The sequence below is a fragment of the Phocoena phocoena genome, chromosome 3 (assembly GCF_963924675.1).
Source record: "Phocoena phocoena chromosome 3, mPhoPho1.1, whole genome shotgun sequence".
In the NCBI taxonomy this organism is placed as follows: domain Eukaryota; kingdom Metazoa; phylum Chordata; class Mammalia; order Artiodactyla; family Phocoenidae; genus Phocoena; species Phocoena phocoena.
In genome coordinates this window covers 30,863,898-30,884,736 of record NC_089221.1, presented here as the reverse complement: position 1 = coordinate 30,884,736, position 20,839 = coordinate 30,863,898, and the positions used below count along the sequence as shown (strand labels likewise).

The following is a 20,839-nucleotide window of genomic DNA, read 5'->3' as shown; positions in this document are numbered from 1 at the left end:
ATCGAACCCGTGTCCCCTGCATTGGCAGGCGGATTCTTAATCACTGCACCACCAGGGAAGTCCCTGTTTTTTGTTTTTTTTGTTTTTTTTTTAATCACTCTTTTATACCATTGGAAAAACTGGTCCAGTGAAAGAGTTTATACTGTTAAAGTCCAATGGTATTACTCAGAATCAATATTTTTTTTAAGTTAGTAATGGCAAAAACATTACATTTGTTATTTAGAGTACATTTTAAATGGTCAGATAGCTTTATTTAGAAGTTATAATAAATATTTCTGTCATACACTATGGCTTTCATTAAACTCATTGGAAATAAAGATAATTCATTTGCTCTTTTGATTGAAGAGTGAATAAGTCATGATTTTTTAATCATACATTTTATTTTATTTTATTTTATTTTATTTATTTATTTTTTGCGGTACGCGGGCCTCTCACTGTAGTGACCTCTCCCGTTGCAGAGCACAGCCTCCAGACGTGCGCAGGGTCAGCGGCCATGGATCACGGGCCTAGCCACTCCGTGGCATGTGGGATCTTCCCGAACCAGGGCACGAACCCCTATCCCCTGCATCGGCAGGCAGACTCTCAACCACTGCGCCACCAGGGAAGCCCTAATCATACATTTTAAATCAAAATCTTTTGAAACAAGTTTAAGAAAAATAAGATTGAAATCTTTCTACCTTACATCCACACTACCTCAGATATGCAGTGTAACTGCATGATGGGCGTGTTCCCTGCTATCAGTAGAGCTTGGCTCACAATCGACAGTGACATATTCATGTGGAACTACGAAGATGGGTATGTATTTATGACTGGTTTGCTTTAGCATGATTAGAATTTAAATTATCTTTATTACAACTAGTATTCTACTCATTAAAAGCTGCCTGGTTTATCTTTCATTCTTCTAACATCCGGGTCAGTGCTTCTCAGTATACGTACCAACCTGGGGTTGGGGTTAAAATGTGGATTATGTTTTAGTCATTAAGGCTCAGGAGTCTGCATTTGTAACAAGCTCCCAGGTGATGCTGGGGATCTGGGTACCACTCTGAGTAGCAGCAGTCTTATTTCCCAAACTCCTATAATAATGATAGTCTAGCAGTAATTCTTTGAGGGACGGTTTGAGATTTTTAAAGACCTCTGTTTTCCCTGCATATATCATGGAGTGGGAGGATGTTAGTTTATTGAAATATCTTAACAGTTTTGTTGTTATTCTGTGGGCTTGACCTTGTGTAAATTAAATGTGTATAAAAGAGTCTGAGTGAAGGCCCAAGGCATTCTTGCTTAAATAAACTTTATTGATCTGATGATCTTACTCTTGGCTATCTGGAGAAAAATTTTACCTTCCAGTTCTCCATCATATTATCTTTAGGTGAGGGGTGAGATAACCAGAGGAAGATACATATTAAGATGTAACTCTTGCTCCTGAGTAGTTAACATACTTGTTAGAAACATACAGTGTCATTGAATCAAAATTGACACAATATGAGAACTTGTAGCTTAAACCATTTTTGTTTGCTGTTCTTTTTTTTTTTTTTTTTTTTTTTTTTTGCGTTATGCGGGCCTCTCACTGCTGTGGCCTCTCCCGTTGCGGAGCACAGGCTCTGGACGCGCAGGCTCAGCGACCATGGCTCACGGGCCCAGCCGCTCCGCGGCATATGGGATCTTCCCGGCCCGGGGCACGAACCCGTGTCCCCTGCATCGGCAGGCGGACTCTCGACCACTGCGCCACCAGGGAAGGCCCTGCTGTTCTTTTTTAATTAGAAATTTTCCTAGCTTTTTTTATTGTTGAAATGGTATATAGTCATAATAGTAGTGATTTAAGGTTGTGATTGTTCATGTATCATGAACGTTGCCCCAGTTTGTTATATTACACATAACATATTCATTTTTATACTAAAGAGTAGAACCTGTTCATTTAGGCATTGATCTCTTCAAGAAAACCTAATGCAAGAAAATTACAAAATAGATAAATGTGAGAATAATTTCATTGAAAAGGGTTTTCACTTTAATGAAATTTTTATATTTCCATTGACTTCTAACTTATTCATTTAAAAACCACATTGAGCTTATCATGTATCACTTTTTGTGCTTGAACAGTACTGAATAAACATAGTCCCTGCCCACATGGAAAGTGTGGTTCAACCTCATTGTGTGTTCAAACTAAACTCATTTAAAGAAAAATTATTTGAACATTGTGTTTATTGAAAAAATCAAGGCACAGGTACTGGATATAAATCTTTACTTTCTAATAAATTCAATTCTATAAAAACCTTAGCCTTCATTTCAGTTATTCCGATAGCATTCTATTATAAATCCCAGTTCCATCTGGATGATAGAAACGTAATGTTGTTCAATCACTTTTCTCTAATCCCCAGCTCTCCCAATATTGTTCTTAGTTCTGGGGGCCGTGTCAGTTGTTGAAGGAGCCTGTGTAATTCCACAGCATTGGGAAAATGGGGAAACCTGGCCCCACGTAGGTTGCCATGTAGGTGTTTTCTGTCCACTTGTGTGGCCCTTTGCAGGACAACCAGTTTTCCTCAAAGTCTGGATCATTTTTTTTTTCTTGGTATTTATCCTGCTTGCTGTTCTCTGAGCTTATTGGATCTAGGTTTGAAGTCTTTGTTATTTTTGAAAATTTTTCAACCATTGTCTTATTAAAGTATTTGTGCTTTCCTGTTCTCTTCCTTTCTCTTCTGAGATTTGTTATACTTTTGTTAGACTGCTTGATGTTTTCCAGCAAATTTTGGATGCTCTGTTTGGATGCTCCACTCCTTTTTCTCTTTTTATTTCAATTTGGACAATTTCTATTGACCTTTAACTTTATGTTTACTGATTCTTTCGTCAAGTCTACTGAAAAGTCCATATAAGGTATTCTTTGTGCTGTGCTTTTTATTTCTAACATTTTCACTGGCTTATTTCTAATTATTTTCATTGCTCTGCTGAAATGCCTTACCTGTTTATACATATTGCTCATCTTTTTTATTAGAGCCTATACTATATTGATTATATTTATTTTAAATTTTCTGTCTGATAGTTCAGATATCTGACTCTGCTTCTGTTGATTGCTTTGTTTCTTGACACTGGGGCTTTTTTTTTGCTTGCTCTTTTGCTCATGTTTTGTTACTCAAAGCCAGACACCATGTATAGGACAGTGAATACTGCAATAAATACCCTTTATCCTTAGAAGTGGGCACGTCTCTTCCTTTGCTAGAGCCTAGCACGTAGGCCTTTATTGTGAGGGAGTTGACTTTTTCCAACTCAGGAGTTAAGCCGAGTGTAGTTTTGTTGTTGCAGTGGTACCTTCAGTGGACCACAGGTTTCAAATTCCTTTAGAATTATTTTGCACTTAGCGTACAGATTGGGTTGCTGGATTTTTTCTCAGTGTTCCTGTTTCTCCCCCAGCAATAGGCTCTCCCTGTGAGCCTGTGCTTCTGAGAGGGTCCTCTTGCCCCTGCCGCAGCAGTAGACTGTTATTAGAGACTTGCAACCTGGTGGGGGGGATGTTTGGAATGGGGACCAGCATTCTGCTTTTTCCTGGTTTACGTTTAGCCTTAGGTAGGCCTGTGTGCCTGAGTCTTGGAACTAAAACAGTTTTGTTTGCTGATTCATTATATTCTATAGTCTTGAAGAACATTATAAAACTTTTTCCTTTACATGTATAACATGTTTTTCTTCAACTGTTGACAGAGGAGACCTTGCCTATTTTGATGGACTTAATGAGACTATTCTTGCTGTGGGACTTGTGAAACCAAAAGCTGGTAAGAAATAAAAATATAAAGATTAAATTATGTTTGTACATAAGATTCCAAATGTTTTAGGACTAAATGATATTATACTTTAAGTAATTAACTTTCCTATTGAAGTTTTGTTCTAAATTACTTCTAATTAGAAATACAAAAAGTGATTAGGAATATTTAACAATTTACTCACCTTATGGTATAAGTGAGTCTGCCTTTAAAATTGTTAAACTATACTTGAATTTTATCTTTCTTTTTGTTAGTCTTTTTTTTTTACCTCTTCAACTTTGCATAAGTTTTGTTTTTTCTTTTTTTACATGTTTATTGGAGTATACTTGCTTTACAATGGTGTGTTAGTTTCTGCTTTATGACAAAGTGAATCATTTATACATATACATATGTTCCCATATCTCCTTCCTCTTGCATCTCCGTCCCTCCCACCCTCCCTATCCCACCCATCCAGGTGGTCACAAAGCACCGAGCTGATCTCCCTGTGCTATGCGGCTGCTTCCCACTAGCTATTTATTCTACGTTTGGTAGTGTATATATGTCCATGCCACGCTCTCACTTTGTCACAGCTTACCCTTCCCCCTTCACATGTCCTCAGGTCCATTCTCTAGTAGGTCTGTGTCTTTATTCCCATCTTACCCCTAGGTTCTTCATGACTTTTTTTTTCTTATATTCCATATATATGTGTTAGCATACAGTATTTGTCTTTCTCTTTCTGACTTTCTTCACTCTGTATGACAGACTCTAGATCCATCCACCTCACTACAAATAAGTCAATTTCGTTTCTTTTTATGGCTTAGTAATATTCCACTATATATATGTGCCACATCTTCTTTATGAATTCATCCGATGATGGACACTTAGGTTGTTTCCATCTCCTGGCTATTGTAAATAGAGCTGCAATGAACATTTGGGTACATGACTATTTTTGAATTATGGTTTTCTCAGGGTATATGCCCAGTAGTGGGATTGCTGGGTCATATGGTGGTTCTATTTGTAGTTTTTTAAGTAACTTCCATACTGTTCTCCATAGTGACTACCAATTCACATTCCCACCAGCAGTGCAAGAGTGTTCCCTTTTCTCCACACCCTCTCCAGCATTTATTGTTTCTAGATTTTTTGATGATGGCCATTCTGACCGGTGTGAGATGATATCGCATTGTAGTTTTGATTTGCATTTCTCTAATGATTAATGATGTTGAGCATTCTTTCATGTGTTTGTTGGCAATCTGTATATCTTCTTTGGAGAAATGTCTCTTTAGGTCTTCTGCCCATTTTTGGATTGGGTTGTTTGTTTTTTTGTTATTGAGCTGCATGAGCTGCCTGTAAATTTTGGGGGTTAATCCTTAGTTGCTTCATTTGCAAATATTTTCTCCCATTCTGACGGTTGTCTTTTGGTCTTGTTTATGGTTTCCTTTGCTGTGCAAAAGCTTTGAAGTTTCATTAGGTCCCATTTGTTTGTTTTTATTTCCATTTCCCTAGGAGGTGAGTCAAAAAGGATCTTGCTGTGATTTATGTCATAGAGTGTTCTGCCTATGTTTTCCTCTAAGAGTTTGATAGTTTCTGGCCTTACATTTAGGTCTTTAATCCATTTTGAGTTTATTTTTGTGTATGGTGTTAGGGAGTGTTCTAATCTCATACTTTTACATATACGTGTCCAGTTTTCCCAGCACCACTTATTGAAGAGGCTGTCCTTTCTCCACTGTACAGTCCTGCCTCCTTTATCAAAGATAAGGTGACCATATGTGCAGGGGTTTATCTCTGGGCTTTCTATCCTGTTCCTTTGATCTATATTTCTGTTTTTGTGCCAGTACTATGCTGTCTTGCTTACTGTAGCTTTGTAGTATAGTCTGAAGTCAGGGAGCCTGATTCCTCCAGCTCCGTTTTTCGTTCTCAAGATTGCTTTGGCTATTCGGGGTCTTTTGTGTTTCCATACAAATTGTGAAATTTTTTGTTCTAGTTCTGTGAAAAATGCCAGTGGTAGTTTGATAGGGATTGCACTGAATCTGTAGATTGCTTTGGGTAATAGAGTCATTTTCACAATGTTGATTCTTTCAATCCAAGAACATGGTATATCTCTCCATCTATTTGTATCATCTTTAATTTCTTTCATCAGTGTCTTATAATTTTCTGCATACAGGTCTTTTGTCTCTTTAGGTAGGTTTATTCCTAGGCATTTTATTCTTTTTGTTGCAGTGGTAAATGGTAGTGTTTTCTTAATTTCACTTTCAGAGTTTTCATCATTAGTGTATAGGAATGCCAGAGATTTCTGTACCTTAATTTTGTATCCTGCTACTTTACCAAATTCATTAATTAGCTCTAGTAGTTTTCTGGTAGCATCTTTAGGATTCTCTATGTATAGTAGCATGTCATCTGCAAACAGTGACAGCTTTACGTCTTCTTTTCCAATTTGGATTCCTTTTATTTCCTTTTCTTCTCTGATTGCTGTGGCTAAAACTTCCAAAACTGTGTTGAATAAGAGTGGTAAGAGTGGGCAACCGTGTCTTGTTCCTGATCTTAGTGGAAATGGTTTCAGTTTTTCACCATTGAGGACGATGTTGGCTATGGGTTTGTCACGTATGGCCTTTATTTTGTTAGTGTTTCTTGATTTACCTGAAGTTTTTTGCATTATACGTTTTTCACTAATTACTGAATTTAATGTTAAAACCATTTTTGTCTCTGTATTTTTTTAGTCCTGATAGCCCATGGAAGTGAGAACAGAGGTCAGAATAAATCCTAAGGGAAGTCATGAGCATTGTTTAACTTACAATTTCAACTTCAGTACACTAGATCTTTTATCATAGCCACTGATAAGCAGAGTTGATTGATTTAAATTTAATATACATCCCTTGAATGCAACTTCCTACAAGAGGAAATAATAGATGAAATTTACTTGTCTACAAGACCTAAATAGGAATTTTGAAGGTCACAGCCATTTTGAAATTATACTAATTCACATAAATATAAACATGCAGTTTTATACACTGTTTTTATGTGATTGCATTGGAAATGTATTTCCTTTACATAGAATTTTAAAGCAGTCTTTACCCAGCTGTATGTTTCTCTATCTTGTTCCTTAATTTAAAAGTTTATTCATATACAAGTCAACACCTGTTCATGCTTTCTCTCATAATAAATATTTAATTGTCCATCTGAAACAAATAGTAAAATTTTGTTATATTCAAATGTAAATTTCAGTACAGAATGGAAATGGCATAGTCTTTGATTTGGCAGCAAAGGTGTTATCTTTGATAAATTTTCATAAAGCTCAAGCTTTTTTAAATCAAATCCTGAAATATCAGGTGTATTTTGAGGTCATTAAGTAGAAGGTCTGTGCCTTCAGCTCTGTTGACTTAATCCTTGAAACAAAAAATTGTGGCCTTTGCGCCCCTTGGTATTCATCAGTGAAAGTAGAACCAAGTGATAATAGGAGCTTTGTTGAATTTTCTGACATTTAACACCCAAACGTATACATATAAAGAGATGTCCTTTATCATAAGATAAGATATATTTCCTTTTATTCTTATCAGTGACACACTAGTTTTGGGTGTTATAACATGAAGAGAGTCATAATTACACATAACATCTCATACCACTCCATACTCTTTAAAGTTAAATGATACCTTAGAGTGAATTAAAATTTAAAATTTTTTTCTTGGTTTAATGCCCTCTCCGAAACTATAAATTATCCAGCTTTGGTACATAAACTCATTTGATCTATAAACTCATTTCTGTGTCTATGAATTTGACTATTCCAGGAATTTCATATAAGTGGAATTATATCTTTTTCTGACTGGCTTGTTTCACCTAGTATGATGTCCTCAAGGTTCATCGCTATTGTAGGATACGTCAGAATTTCCTTTTTTTTTTTGTAAAGGTCTAGTAATATTCCATGTATATACATACCACATTTGGTTTATCCATTTATCTATTGATGGTCGCTTGAGTTGTTTCCACCATTTGGGTATTATGAATAATGCTATGAACATGAGTATACAAATAGAAATTTTTATATTGTAGTAAACCTAAACTGTTTTGTAATGTAACACTGATTTTATTTTTATTTCTTTATTTTTTTTAACATCTTTATTGGAGTATAATTGCTTTAAAATGGTGTGTTAGTTTCTGCTTTATAACCAAGTGAATCAGCTATACATATACGTATATCTCCATAACTCCTCCCTCTTGCGTCTCCCTCCCATCCTCCCTATCCCACCCCTCTAGGTGGTCACAGAGCACCAAGCTGATCTCCCTGTGCTATGCGGCTGCTTCCCACTAGCTATCTGTTTTACATTTGGTACTGTATATATGTTCATGCCACTCTCTCACTTCGTCCCAGCTTACCGTTCCCCCTCACCATGTCCTCAAGTCCATTTTCTAGTAGGTCTGCATCTTTATTCCCATCCTGCGCCTAAGTTCTTCAGAACCATTTTTTTTTTTAGATTCCATATATATGTGTTAGCATACGGTATTTGTTTTTCTCTTTCTGACTTACTTCACTCTGTATGACAGTCTCTAAGTCCGTCCACCTCACTACAAATAACTCAGTTATGTTTCTTTTCATGGCTGAGTAATATTCCATTGTATATATGTGCCATATCTTCTTTTTTTTTGCTTTAACATCTTTATTGGAGTATAATTGCTTTACAGTGTTGTGTTAGTTTCTGCTGTATAACAAAGTGAATCACCTATACGTATACTTATATCCCTGTATCCCCTCCCTCTTGTGTCTCCCTCCCACCCTCCCTATCCCACCCCTCTCGGTGGTCACAAAGCACTGAGCTGATCTCCCTGTGCAATGCGGCTACTTCCCAATTGCTATCTGTTTTACATTTGGTAGTGTATATATGTCCACGCCACCCTCTCACTCTGTCCCAGCTTACCTTTGCCCCTCCCCGTGTCCTCAGGTCCATTCTCTAGTAGGTCTGCGTCTTTATTCCCGTCCTGCCCCTAGGTTCTTCATGACCTTTTTTTTTTTCCAAAGAAACCTAATTTCATTTCTTTTTATGGCTGAGTACTATTCCATTGCATATATGTGCCACATCTTCTTTATCCATTCATCTGTTGATGGACACCTAGGTTGCTTCCATGTCCTGGCTATTGTAAATAGAGCTGCAGTGAACATTGTTGTCCATGATTCTTTTTGAATTATGGTCCAGTAGTGGGATTGCTGGGTCGTATGGTAGTTGTATTTTTAGTTTTTTAAGGAACATCCATACTGTTCTCCCTAGTGGCTGTATCAATTTAAATTCCCACCAACAATGCAAGACGGTTCCCTTTTCTCTACACCCTCTCCAGCATTTATTGCTTGTAGATTTTTTAATGATGGCCATTCGGACCAGTGTGAGGTGATACCTCATTATAGTTTAGATTTGCATTTCTCTAGTGATTAGTGATGTTGAGCATCCTTTCATGTGTTTGTTGGCAATCTGTAGATCTTCATTGGAGAAATGTCTCTTTAGGTCTTCTGCCCATTTTTGGATTGGGTTGTTTGTTCTTTTGTTATAGAGCCGCATGAGCTGCCTGTAAATTTTGGAGGTTAATCCTTAATTGCTTCATTTGCAAATATTTTCTCCCATTCTGAGGGTTGTGTTTTCATCTTGTTTATGGTTTCCTTTGCTGTGCAAAAGCTTTTCAGTTTCATTAGGTCCCATTTGTTTATTTTTGATTTTATTCCCATTTCTATAAGAAGTGGGTCAAAAAGGATCTTACTGTAATTTATGTCATAGAGTGTTCTGCCTATGTTTTCCTCTAAGAGTTTTTTACTGTCTGGCCTTACATGTAGATTTTTAATCCATTTTGAGATTATTTTTGTGTGTGGTATTAGGGAGTGTTCTAAATTTCATTCTTTTACGTTTAGCTGTCCAGTTTTCCCAGCAACACTTATTGAAGAGGCTGTCTTTTCTCCATTGTATAGTCTTGCCTCCTTTATGAAAGATAAGGTGACCATATGTGCATGAGTTTACCTCTGGGCTTTCTATCCTGTTCCATTGATCCATATTTCTGTTTTTGTGCCAGTACCATACTGTCCTGATTACTGTAGCTTTGTAGTATAGTCTGAAGTCAGGGAGCCTGATTTCTCTAGCTCCCTTTTTTTTTTTTTTTTTTTTATGCGTTACGCGGGCCTCTCACTGCTGTGGCCTCTCCCGTTGCGGAGGACAGGCTCCGGACGCGCAGGCTCAGCGGCCATGGCTCACGGGCCCAGCCGCTCCGCGGCATGTGGGATCCTCCCAGACCGGGGCACGAACCCGTGTCCCCTGCATCGGCAAGCGGACTCTCAACCACTGCGCCACCAGGGAAGCCCATAGCTCCCTTTTTCTTTCTCAAGATTGCTTTGGCTATTCGGGGTTCTTTGTGTTTCCATACAAATTGTGAAATTTTTTGTTCTAGTCTTGTGAAAAATGCCATTGGTAGTTTGATAGGGATTGCACTGAATCTGTAGATTGCTTTGGGTAATAGAGTCATTTGCACAATGTTGATTCTTCCAATCCAAGAACATGGTATATCTCTCCATCTGTTTGTATGATCTTTAAGTTCTTTCATCAGTGTCTTATAGTTTTCTGCATACAGGTCTTTTGTCTCCTTAGGTAGGTTTATTCCTAGGTATTTTATTCTTTTTGTTGCAGTGGTAAATAGGAGTGTTTCCTTAATTGCTCTTTCAGATTTTTCATTATTAGTGTTTAGGATTGCAAAAGATTTCTGTGCATTACTTTTGTATCCTGCTACTTTACCAAATTCATTGATTAGCTCTAGTAGATTTCTGGTGGCATGTTTAGGATTCTCTATGTATAGTATCATGGCATCTGCAAACAGTGACAGCTTTACTTTTTCTTTTCCGACTTGGATTCCTTTTATTTCTTTTTCTTCTCTGATGGCTGTGGCTAAAACTCCCAAATTATGTTGAATAGTAGTGGTGAGATTGGACAGCCTTGTCTTGTTCCTGGTCTTAGAGGAAATGGTTTCAGTTTTTTACCATTGAGAATGATGTTGGCTGTGGATTTGTCATATATGGCCTTTATTATGTTGAGGTAAGTTCCCTCTGTTTCTACTTTCTGGAGAGTTTTTTTTTTTTTTCTCGATACACAGCCCTCTCACTGTTGTAGCGTCTCCTGTTGCGGAGCACAGGCTCCAGACGCGCAGGGTCAGCGGCCATGGCTCACGGGCCCAGCCGCTCCGCGGCATGTGGTATCTTCCCCGACTGGGGCACGAACCCGTGTCCCCTGCATCGGCAGGCAGACTCTCAACCACTGTGCCACCAGGGAAGCCCAGTGTATGATCCTTTTAACGTGCTGTTGGATTCTGTTTGCTAGTATTTTGTTGAGGATTTTTGCATCTATGTTCATCAGTTATATTGGCCTGTAGTTTTCTTTTTTTGTGACATCTTTGTCTGGTTTTAGTATCAGGGTGATGGTGGCCTTGTAGAATGAGTTTGGGAGTGTTCCTTCCTCTGCTACATTTTGGAAGAGTTTGAGAAGGATAGGTGTTAGCTCTTCTCTAAATGTTTCATAGAATTCCCCTGTGAAGCCATCTGGTCCTGGGCTTTTGTTTGCTGGAAGATTTTTAGTCACAGTCTCAATTTCAGTGCTTATGATTGGTCTGTTTATATTTTCTGTTTCTTCCTGGCTCAGTCTCGGAAGGTTGTACTTTTCTAAGAATTTGTCCATTTCTTCCAGGTTGTCCATTTTATTGGCATATAGTTGCTTGTAGTAATCTTTCATGATCCTGTATATTTCTGCAGTGTCAGTTTTTACTTCTCCTTTTTCATTTCTTATTCTGTTGATTTGAATCTTCTCCCTTTTTTTCTTGATGAGTCTGGCTATTGGTTTAATTTTGTTTATCTTCTCGAAGAAGCAGCTTTTAGTTTTATTGATCTTTGCTTTTGTTTCCTTCATTTCTTTTTCATTTATTTCTGATCTGATCTATATGATTTCTTTCCTTCTGCTAACTTTGGGGGTTTTTTGTTCTTCTTTCTCTGATTGTTTTCGGTATAAGATTAGGTTGTTTATTTAAGATGTTTCTTGTTTCTTGAGGTAGGATTGTATTGCTATAAACTTCCCTCTTAGAACTGCTTTCCCTATATCGCATAGGTTTTGGGTCATCCTGTTTTCGTTGTCATTTGTTTGTAGGTATTTTTTTATTTCCTCTTTGATTTCTTCAGTGATTTCTTGGTTATTAAGTAGTGTATTGTTTAGCCTCCCTGTGTTTGTATTTTTTACAGGTTTTTTTTTCCTGTAATTGATATCTAGTCTCATAGCATTGTGCTCTGAAAAGATACTTGATACGATTTCGATTTTCTTAAACTTACCAAAGCTTGATTTGTGACCCAAGATATGATCTCTCCTGGAGAATGTTCCAAGAGCACTTGAGAAGAAAGTGTATTCTGTTGTTTTTGGATGGAATGTCCTATAAATATCAATTAAGTCCATCTTGTTTAATGTATCATTTAAAGCTTGTGTTTCCTTATTTATTTTCTTTTTTGAATCCGTCCATTGGTGAAAGTGGGGTGTTAAAGTCCCCTACTATGATTGTTGTAACACTAATTCTAAATGTCATTAAATACTGAAGTGTTTGTGTCTATGATTTGGGTTTTTTGTTTGTTTGGTTGGTTTGTTTACTAATATGTACTTATTTAAATGATCATAAGTGGTAATGTTTTAGCATCAACATTAAATTACCTTCACACTTTTCATATGCTGGTTAACCCACAGCTCATATTAAAGGTAACCATATTCTGTTAATATGGCTTAAATGATGGGTGTTTTCCAGAAAATAGTGCCTAACTCATGTTTACTTTATCTTAGGCATATTTCAACCTCACGTACGACATCTTCTGGTTTTGGCAACCCCTGTGGATGTAGTGATTCTTGGACTCAGTTATACTAATTTGCAAACAGGTATAGCAACCCACATGTTGTGGGGGGTTTGGGGGTTTGTTTTTTTGGCCACACCCTGCATGGTATGTGGAACTTCCCCGACCAGGGATGGAACCCGCACCCCCTGCAGTGGAAGCGCAGAGTCTTAACCACTGGACCACCAGGGAAGTCCCCACATGTTGTGTTTTTTAAAATAAAAATATGTTGCCCAGTTTAATATTATAATTGAAAACTAATCTTTTTCACTAAGTTAACTTTCTGGTCTATTTGCTCATAGGAAAATATTTCCCTGTAGGTATGGTATCTTTCAGGTTAATAACTCCACCAGAAATTATTTTGGATTTATTTACCATATCAGTGTACATTTCTTAAATGTCCAATATAAAGGAAGGGTGGTAGAAGAGAAATAGTTGCCCCAGTAATTTTTAAATAATACCTTCAATTTCTTCATTTTTAATTTTTTGAATGGCCATTTTAACATATGGAACATTGAAATGTATATTATTCTTTCCTTTAAAGTAAGAAGCCATCAATTAATTTATTACATGCACATTCAGTGGTTTCTTTTGCATTCTACCAGTGTTTTAGGTAAAATAATGTTGAATTTCAGAGCCTCAAATTGATGATTATGGGGTGGGGTGGGGGGGAAAAAAATTTAATGATTATTACTACCATATCCCTAGGCTTTTTTCCAAAATTTAATCCTTCAGGTTAGTTTTTTTATTTGATGTTTTACTATGTTATATATATATGTGCTATATATTTTACATATGTTATATATACATACTATAGGTTCTATTTAACATGAATTATAAAACTGTTCATATCAGACTTTTTATAGTAATTTTGAAATGTATGTTATACATACATTTTTTTGAAATTTTTGAGCATATCATGAATTCAGTAAGAATATCAATTCTGAAGATAATACAGTGATTGTTTTAAAACTTTTAAAAAGCTCTTAAAGTGATTCCTATATTATTTCTTTTAAAAAAAATAGGTTCTGGAGTTCTCAATGACAGTATGTGTGGTGGAATGCAGTTACTTCCAGATCCTTTATATTCTCTTCCTACTGATAATACTTACCTTTTAACAATAACTTCCACTGATAATGGCAGAATTTTCTTGGCTGGAAAGGATGGCTGTTTATATGAAGTAGCATACCAAGTAAGTCTGGCATTTGTAAACATTTTCATTTTCCTCCCTCTTGATGGAGTAAGAATAGATAAGCTTTTGGTTTTTTTTGTAATTAATTTTTTTATTGGAGGATAGTTGATTTACAGTGTTGTGTTAGTTTCTGATAAGCTTTAGTCTTTATCTTCTAATTATATAGCACGTTAATATATTCTTATGGAAAGTTAAACATGCAGTTAAAGTTGTAGTCCTTCATGACTACACCATACCTGTAAAACCCAGTCCTCCCCACAAAGGTAACAAAGGTAACATTATCAGTTCTGTATATGTCCTTATAGAATATGATGCATACATTTCTAAATACCTATAAATGTCTTTACATATCTATAGATAATATATATGTATTTATTTGTGTGTATACACGTATACAAATACATAGTATACTTCTGTGTATATGTTTTTACTTGTATTATTGCTTATGTTTTGTTTCATATTGGCTTTTTTTTCCTTTTTCTGCCTTTTTTATCCCCCCACACTGTGTGGCTTGCGGGATCTTAGTTCCCCGACCAGGGATTGAAACTGGGCCAAGGCTGTGAAAGTGGCGAGCCCTAACCAATGGACCACCAGGAAATTCCCATAATTGGCTTTTTTCATTTAACTGTGCCTTGAAAGTCTTTCCTTGTCAGTATCTGGTAGATAGATGTGTGTTATGTTTTGTGATTGCTGCATGATTGTCCATAAAATGGATGTATTGATACATGATTGAACAATTCCTTTCTTGATAGACTTCTAGGTTTTTATTATACCTTTCAGAAATGATGGTGTGATAAGTGTTCTTTTACAAGCCTCCTTGTGCACATGTGTAGAAGTTTTCTAGTGTGGAGACTTAGAATTCTAATAGTTGTATTATAGTATATGTGTATTGAAAACTGAATTTTCTATTTTCATTTTGCCCTCTTAAGAGTTTTAGACTCATAGCAGGCATCTGTGATTGTATCCCTGTCCTCTCCCTCCTCACTCTCACTAACCCTGGTATTTTATAACTTATTAATTTTGACCAGTCAGATAGAAGACAATTGTTTTTTATTACTAGTTTGGTTGAGCATCTTTTCATGTATTTATTGGTCATTTGTGTTTACTCTGAAATGTCTTTGTATCCTTTGCTCCATTATTTTTTCCCCCTTACTGTATCATTGCCTTTATCATAAGGTAAACAGTAGGAAACTGATAAGACAAGTATTCTCATAGGCACACAGCTAATTAGTGGCAGAGATAGGATTAGAACTGAGGTTAGCATTTTTATGTTATACTGTATCTCTTCCTTACCCAATTTCTCTTGGTTTTGTTAACTACAAAAAGAAGATTTTGTTGTAGATTTAAGTATGGCAAAACTCGATCATTGAGGGGCAGACTGTAGATTATGATGGTGGTGGCTACTATTTCTTAAATTTCCTTTTAGCAGTAGTGGGAAGAGATAAAAATACCTCTATCCTATGTACTTTTGACACTTATAAACTACGCTTATTATTTCCCTTTCTGCTTTCAAATAGGAGTTTTTAAGATAATTAAAATGAGTTCACTAACATAGCATTACTGGGTTGCTGGAATAGACATAGCTGATTTCATTGAGAGCAGTGATTTGATTTTCGTTAAATACATTTTCTATTTTTAATTACAAGACTGAGCTCAGTACTTCTCAGTACTTATTTTTGAGTAGTATGTCTTACTTTTACTAAGATTTGAGAATCTTTATAAACATGAGTATATTATAGTTGCTGTGATGGAGGTACCTACATTTACAAGTCTTATGTCTTTCAATTTTTTCTTTTAAGGCAGAAGCAGGCTGGTTTAGCCAGAGGTGTAGGAAAATAAACCACTCAAAGAGTGCACTTTCTTTCCTTGTTCCTTCGTTACTACAGTTCACATTCTCAGAAGATGGTGAGTAGAAAACAAATTTGGCAAACAAAAAATTTTAACAAATCACAGACCTAACGTTTTCTTCAGAAATTCTCATTCTTAATTGAAACAGTTTCTTACTAAACAGTATTTGTTATATATTCATATCATCTTTTAAAGGGAGAAGGGATGATAAAACAGACAGCATGAGTTTTATTCCCAAGTCCCTATAGATGTAGCGCCATAGAACATGTGTCTACAATAGCTATATATACTTAAACCACCTGTGTCTGTGTTTGTGAGAGAGTTAGACATTCAGACATTTAATACATGTTTTGCCTGGTCTGAAAGAAATTCCCAGCATAAAATGAATATATCTGAGTTTTTAATCGAGAGATTTAGGCAAGTGAAGTAATTTTAAAATGCTTCAGTAAAGTAAGAGAAATATATCTAAAAATGTTAATATGACTGAATTTTTAAATTATTTTCTTTTACACAATGAATTATTAAACTAAACTGGAAGTTTCTTGAAGGAATGGACCAGGTATAATTATTTTATGTGTTTCTAGCATATAGTAAGCATTCATTAAATGTTGAATGTAGGAATAATTTGGAACTTGTTTTTGGTTTGGCTTAAAATTAACTTAAAGGACAGAATAACTTATTCGTGATGCCCTTAACCCAGTCACAGTATTTGATGTTTGCTTTTTTTCGCGTGCTGTCTGACCTGAATGCTTCTTGGCTTTGTCCTTGTGCAACTACCCTAAGACTTACCTACAAAACAAAAGAAAAGCCCTGAATGTAAATCAGCAATTTTAATTTGTTGTAAGTGGCTACTGTGTTTGATTTGTTAACCTCCGTTTTTTTTCTTCCTCTGTCTTATTTTTAGATCCTATTGTTCAAATTGCAATTGATAATTCAAGAAATATTTTATATACACGATCGGAGAAAGGAGTAATACAGGTAAGTATTAATATTATACCACCATATAAGAGGGGAAGAATATCCCTGTTTTTAAGGAACAAGATTTAGTCACTCTTGGGCTTTTCCTATGAACTGTGTGCTTTAAAAAAAAAAAACAAAAAAAAAACCCAACCGCTTCTTAAGGCCCCCTTTTTATGAAATTGTTAATCTCTGAATGTTTTCATACCTATATGAAGTACCAAAATTAAAGGATCCCTAAAAAGGAAAAGTTTATTTAATAAAAGTTTATTTAAAAGGTTATTTTATAAAGTGTATACAGTTTATAATCATGTTTAAGTGGGTATGATTTTTTATTCACAGGTGTATGATTTGGGCCATGATGGACAAGGAATGAACAGAGTTGCCTCAGTGTCACAGAATTCTATTGTTTCTGCTGCTGGAAACATTGCTAGGTAATATGTAATTTATTCTCAGGCATTTCATTTGCAGGCATAATTATATTATTTATATGCAGTATACTAAAATTATTCCCTCCTCGAAATATCTCCAGAAAGTAAGAAATGTTGAAGGAGGTGACATTGTAGGTTATGTTTGAAACAGTTGCTAGCAATGCTTCCTTTTATTCTTATGTTGGATGGTTTGAAACATAAGGCAGACTGGTTTTACAGTGTACAGGACAGCTTGACCTGTGATTTTCCCTGGAGTTTGAAAGTGGTCTGTGCAGGCATTATAGGTATTATGACTAGGAAACTGCAAGTCTCAAAGTTTCCCCTTTTTTAACTACTCCACCCTTTTAACAGGTCTACATGGTAATTTCATTGGTCTGATAATGGACACAAGTACATTTCAGGAAATACAGAATTTCACAGTTGTATTAGCCTCACTGTATTCTTGAGGAAACTAAAACTAAGGATGTTATGATTTGCCTGAGGTCTAACTCCTAAGTAAGTGCTGAGATCCAACCTAAAAGCCAAGTTTTCAGACACTATACACTGCTATTTGCATATGTCACAAGTGACCTAGCTGCAGAAACTCTATTCACCTAACAAAGACCTCAGATTTTCAATTTCTGTCTTCTGTGTGCCTGGGTCACTGCTACAATCAGATATCCTAGTGATAGCATGTTTTCCTTGGTCTTCAGTGACCAAAAAATTCTCAAGGCAGGCAATTTGAAACAAAGTTTCCTTTTACTTCTTCTAATTTTGGGGGGAAAGATTTTTTCAAATCCACAGAAAAAAGAATAGCATGATAAAATCTGATATACCCTTTATCTGAATTCACCAGTTGTTAACATTTTGCCTTATTTGCTCACTCTTAAGACCTATTTGAAAGTAAGTTACAGACATGACTTTCACCCTTAAATCCTTCAGCTTCCATCTCCTAAGCTCTTATATACTACATTATCATTACCACACCTAAAAAATTAATAATTTTATAATGTTATCCTAATTATATAGTCCATATTAAAATTACTCAGTACTCTTCCAAATCTTTCATAGCTGTTTTTCTTTACATTTTTCTCCACATTCAGCCAGAGCACATGAGCTACATTGGTCATTAGTCTCTTTAATATAAAATGGACCTCTTACTGCCTTTTTCATATGTTGACATTTAGTGGGGAGGGGTAGGAGAGTTATTTGTAGAATATCCCATTTTCTGAATTTTTTTTTCCTTATCTATAGATTCAGGGTAATATTGTTTTTTGTTTATTTATTTACTTATTTATTTGGTTTTGCCAGCTCTTAGTTGTGGCTCCAGGGCTCCTTAGTTGTGGCAAGAGGCCTCCTTAGTTGTGGCATGAGAACTCATAGTTGCAGCATGCATGTGGGATCTAGTTCCCTGACCAGGGATCAAATTCAGGCCCCCAGCTTTGGGAGCACAGAGTCTTATCCACTGCGCTACCAGGGAAGTCCCAGGATAATATTGTTTTTAGCCAATATCACATACATGATGCGAACTTCTTACAGTATTACGTTAAGAGGCACATAGTACCAGTTTTCCTATTATGAACACTTGGTTAAGGTGGTATTCACCAGATCTCACCATTATTAAGGTTCATTTTCCCCCCCTTTTTTTTGCAGTACACGGGCCTCTCACTGTTGTGGCCTCTCCCGTTGCGGAGCACAGGCTCCAGACGCGCAGGCTCAGCGGCCATGGCTCACAGGCCTAGCCGCTCCGCGGCATGTGGGATCTTCCCGGACCGGGGCACGAACCCGTGTCCCCTGCATCGGCAGGCGGACTCTCAACCATTGCGCCACCAGGGAAGCCCTCCCTGTTTTTAATTAGTGATAATCTTTTCAATGATATTTTGATGCTCTAAGGACACCTTATTCCCCATTAACCATTTACCCAATGGATTTAGCTTTCTTTTATGGTCTTTGAAAAAAGATTACTCTTAACAATATTAATGTAAAGAATACACATTCAAGGGTTTTTGCCAGTTCTTGCTCCCTTTGCACTACTTTCCTAAAAAGTAGCCTTAAAACTATTTTAGCATGTTTAAACATGTAAAAATCCTGGTGGAGGGGCTTCCCTGGTGGCGCAGTGGTTGAGAGTCCGCCTGCCGATGCAGAGGACACAGGTTCGTGCCCCGGTCTGGGAAGATTCCACATTCCGCGGAGCGGCTGGGCACGTGAGCCATGGCTGCTGAGCCTGCACGTCCGGAGCCTGTGCTCCGCAACGGGAGAGGCCACAACTGAGAGGCCCGCGTACCGCAAAAAAAAAAAATCCTGGTGGAATATGTTCCCTGTAATTGAGTAGATATATTTTAAAAATAAACTTTAGTTTTTCTTTCTTCTAGGACCATAGATCGTTCTGTTTTTAAACCAATTGTTCAAATAGCAGTGATTGAAAACTCCGAATCACTGGACTGTCAGTTATTGGCTGTCACACATGCAGGTATGTTGTTTTATTTATATGAGTGCTTTAATGTGATAACTTTTTATAATCTTCAGGTTTGGAAATTTATGACTGAAAATATGTTTTTACTTCTGTATCAATTTTAAGCCATATTAATAATTCGTAAAATTAAGGCTTTTGAAAAATCAGAAGATTCCACTCACTCTGTCTCCTCATTTTATAGATGTAAAACCAGGCCTGAAAGGTAAAGTGGCTAACATTTAGTGATAGAGCCTGAACTGGAACGCAGGCTCCCTTGTCTTATACTTGTAGGTTCTTTCTACTGAAATGTGTTGATTTACCTCTCAATTCCAAGTGATGTCTTAGAAACCACTTCAGCTGGTAGTACGCATGGTGATTTAAGATCAGTCAGGAAAGTGATATATGGCTTTAACAGAGTTCTGTGTTTTTCTGTGGAATTGTTTCAACAACACATGTACCTCATGTCTTTTATTTCCTGTTAATAATGGATAATTTTACCCCGTCATCAGGTGTAAGACTGTATTTCAGCACTTGTCCGTTCAGACAGCCATGGACACGCCCTAATACATTGACACTGGTCCACATCCGCTTACCTCCTGGATTCTCAGCATCTTCAACGGTGGAAAAGCCTTCAAAAGTACATAAAGCTCTTTATAGTAAAGGTAAATTCTGAAATACTATCAGATTTAATATTAGATTCTTAAAATTATTAAAATTAGAATGCATTTTGAGGCATTTGAAATTAACAGATTTCCAGTGAAGTTTAGGATGTTATGGGTTTTTTTAATCCAGGAACTCTTTTTTTATATTAGCTTATATTTCAAATTTTTCATTGGCATATATATTAAAAATATAGTTTTTTAAAGTATCTAAGTACTTTTAAAATTGTTTTATTAGCCTTGTACATGAACTCACTTGTCAAAATCAGTGTTATAAACTGTTATAAACAGTTATAAACTGCTATAAACTTAAAATGACTTTTCTGATACCATGCCTGCTTTGTCAGTGTCTTTATGGATATGGAGAGTTTTGCCTGTCAAAATATGAAATTTCAATAACAAACTCTTTTGGATTCATAATCAAGTTTAGAAAATGAGATTCTAGTTAAACATCAAAACTTGAAAAATCCATATGTGGTTTTCCCCAATATGAGAACGCATTTGTAAAACAATTTGTTTTTATTTTCTAATCATTTTAAAGCCTTTTCTCTGCTATTGTACTGTGTTTTCTAATATTTTATTTTTCAACACCCAAATTAAACTTTCATTTACAAATAGAATTTTTTCAAGTACATTGTATCATGTACCTTCATAGCATTTTTAATAACAGCTTTAATTGAGATATAATTTACATACCTTTTAAAATGTACAATCTATTAGTGTTTAGTTT

At 36.1% G+C, this 20,839-nt stretch overlaps 1 protein-coding gene across 2 annotated transcripts in view; it reads left to right on the top strand.

The window, feature by feature from the left end:
• The window catches only part of NUP155 (nucleoporin 155), a 64,035-nt gene that overhangs the window by 4,385 nt on the left and 38,811 nt on the right, over positions 1–20,839 (top strand). For both annotated transcript variants that reach the window (XM_065873398.1, XM_065873399.1), the window contains exons 3-11: positions 699–795; positions 3,685–3,755; positions 12,545–12,637; positions 13,617–13,783; positions 15,583–15,688; positions 16,536–16,609; positions 16,931–17,022; positions 19,371–19,468; positions 19,960–20,112. In XM_065873398.1, coding sequence (XP_065729470.1) covers positions 699–795; positions 3,685–3,755; positions 12,545–12,637; positions 13,617–13,783; positions 15,583–15,688; positions 16,536–16,609; positions 16,931–17,022; positions 19,371–19,468; positions 19,960–20,112 — 951 coding nt within the window. The remainder of the gene's footprint in view (positions 1–698; positions 796–3,684; positions 3,756–12,544; positions 12,638–13,616; positions 13,784–15,582; positions 15,689–16,535; positions 16,610–16,930; positions 17,023–19,370; positions 19,469–19,959; positions 20,113–20,839) is intronic.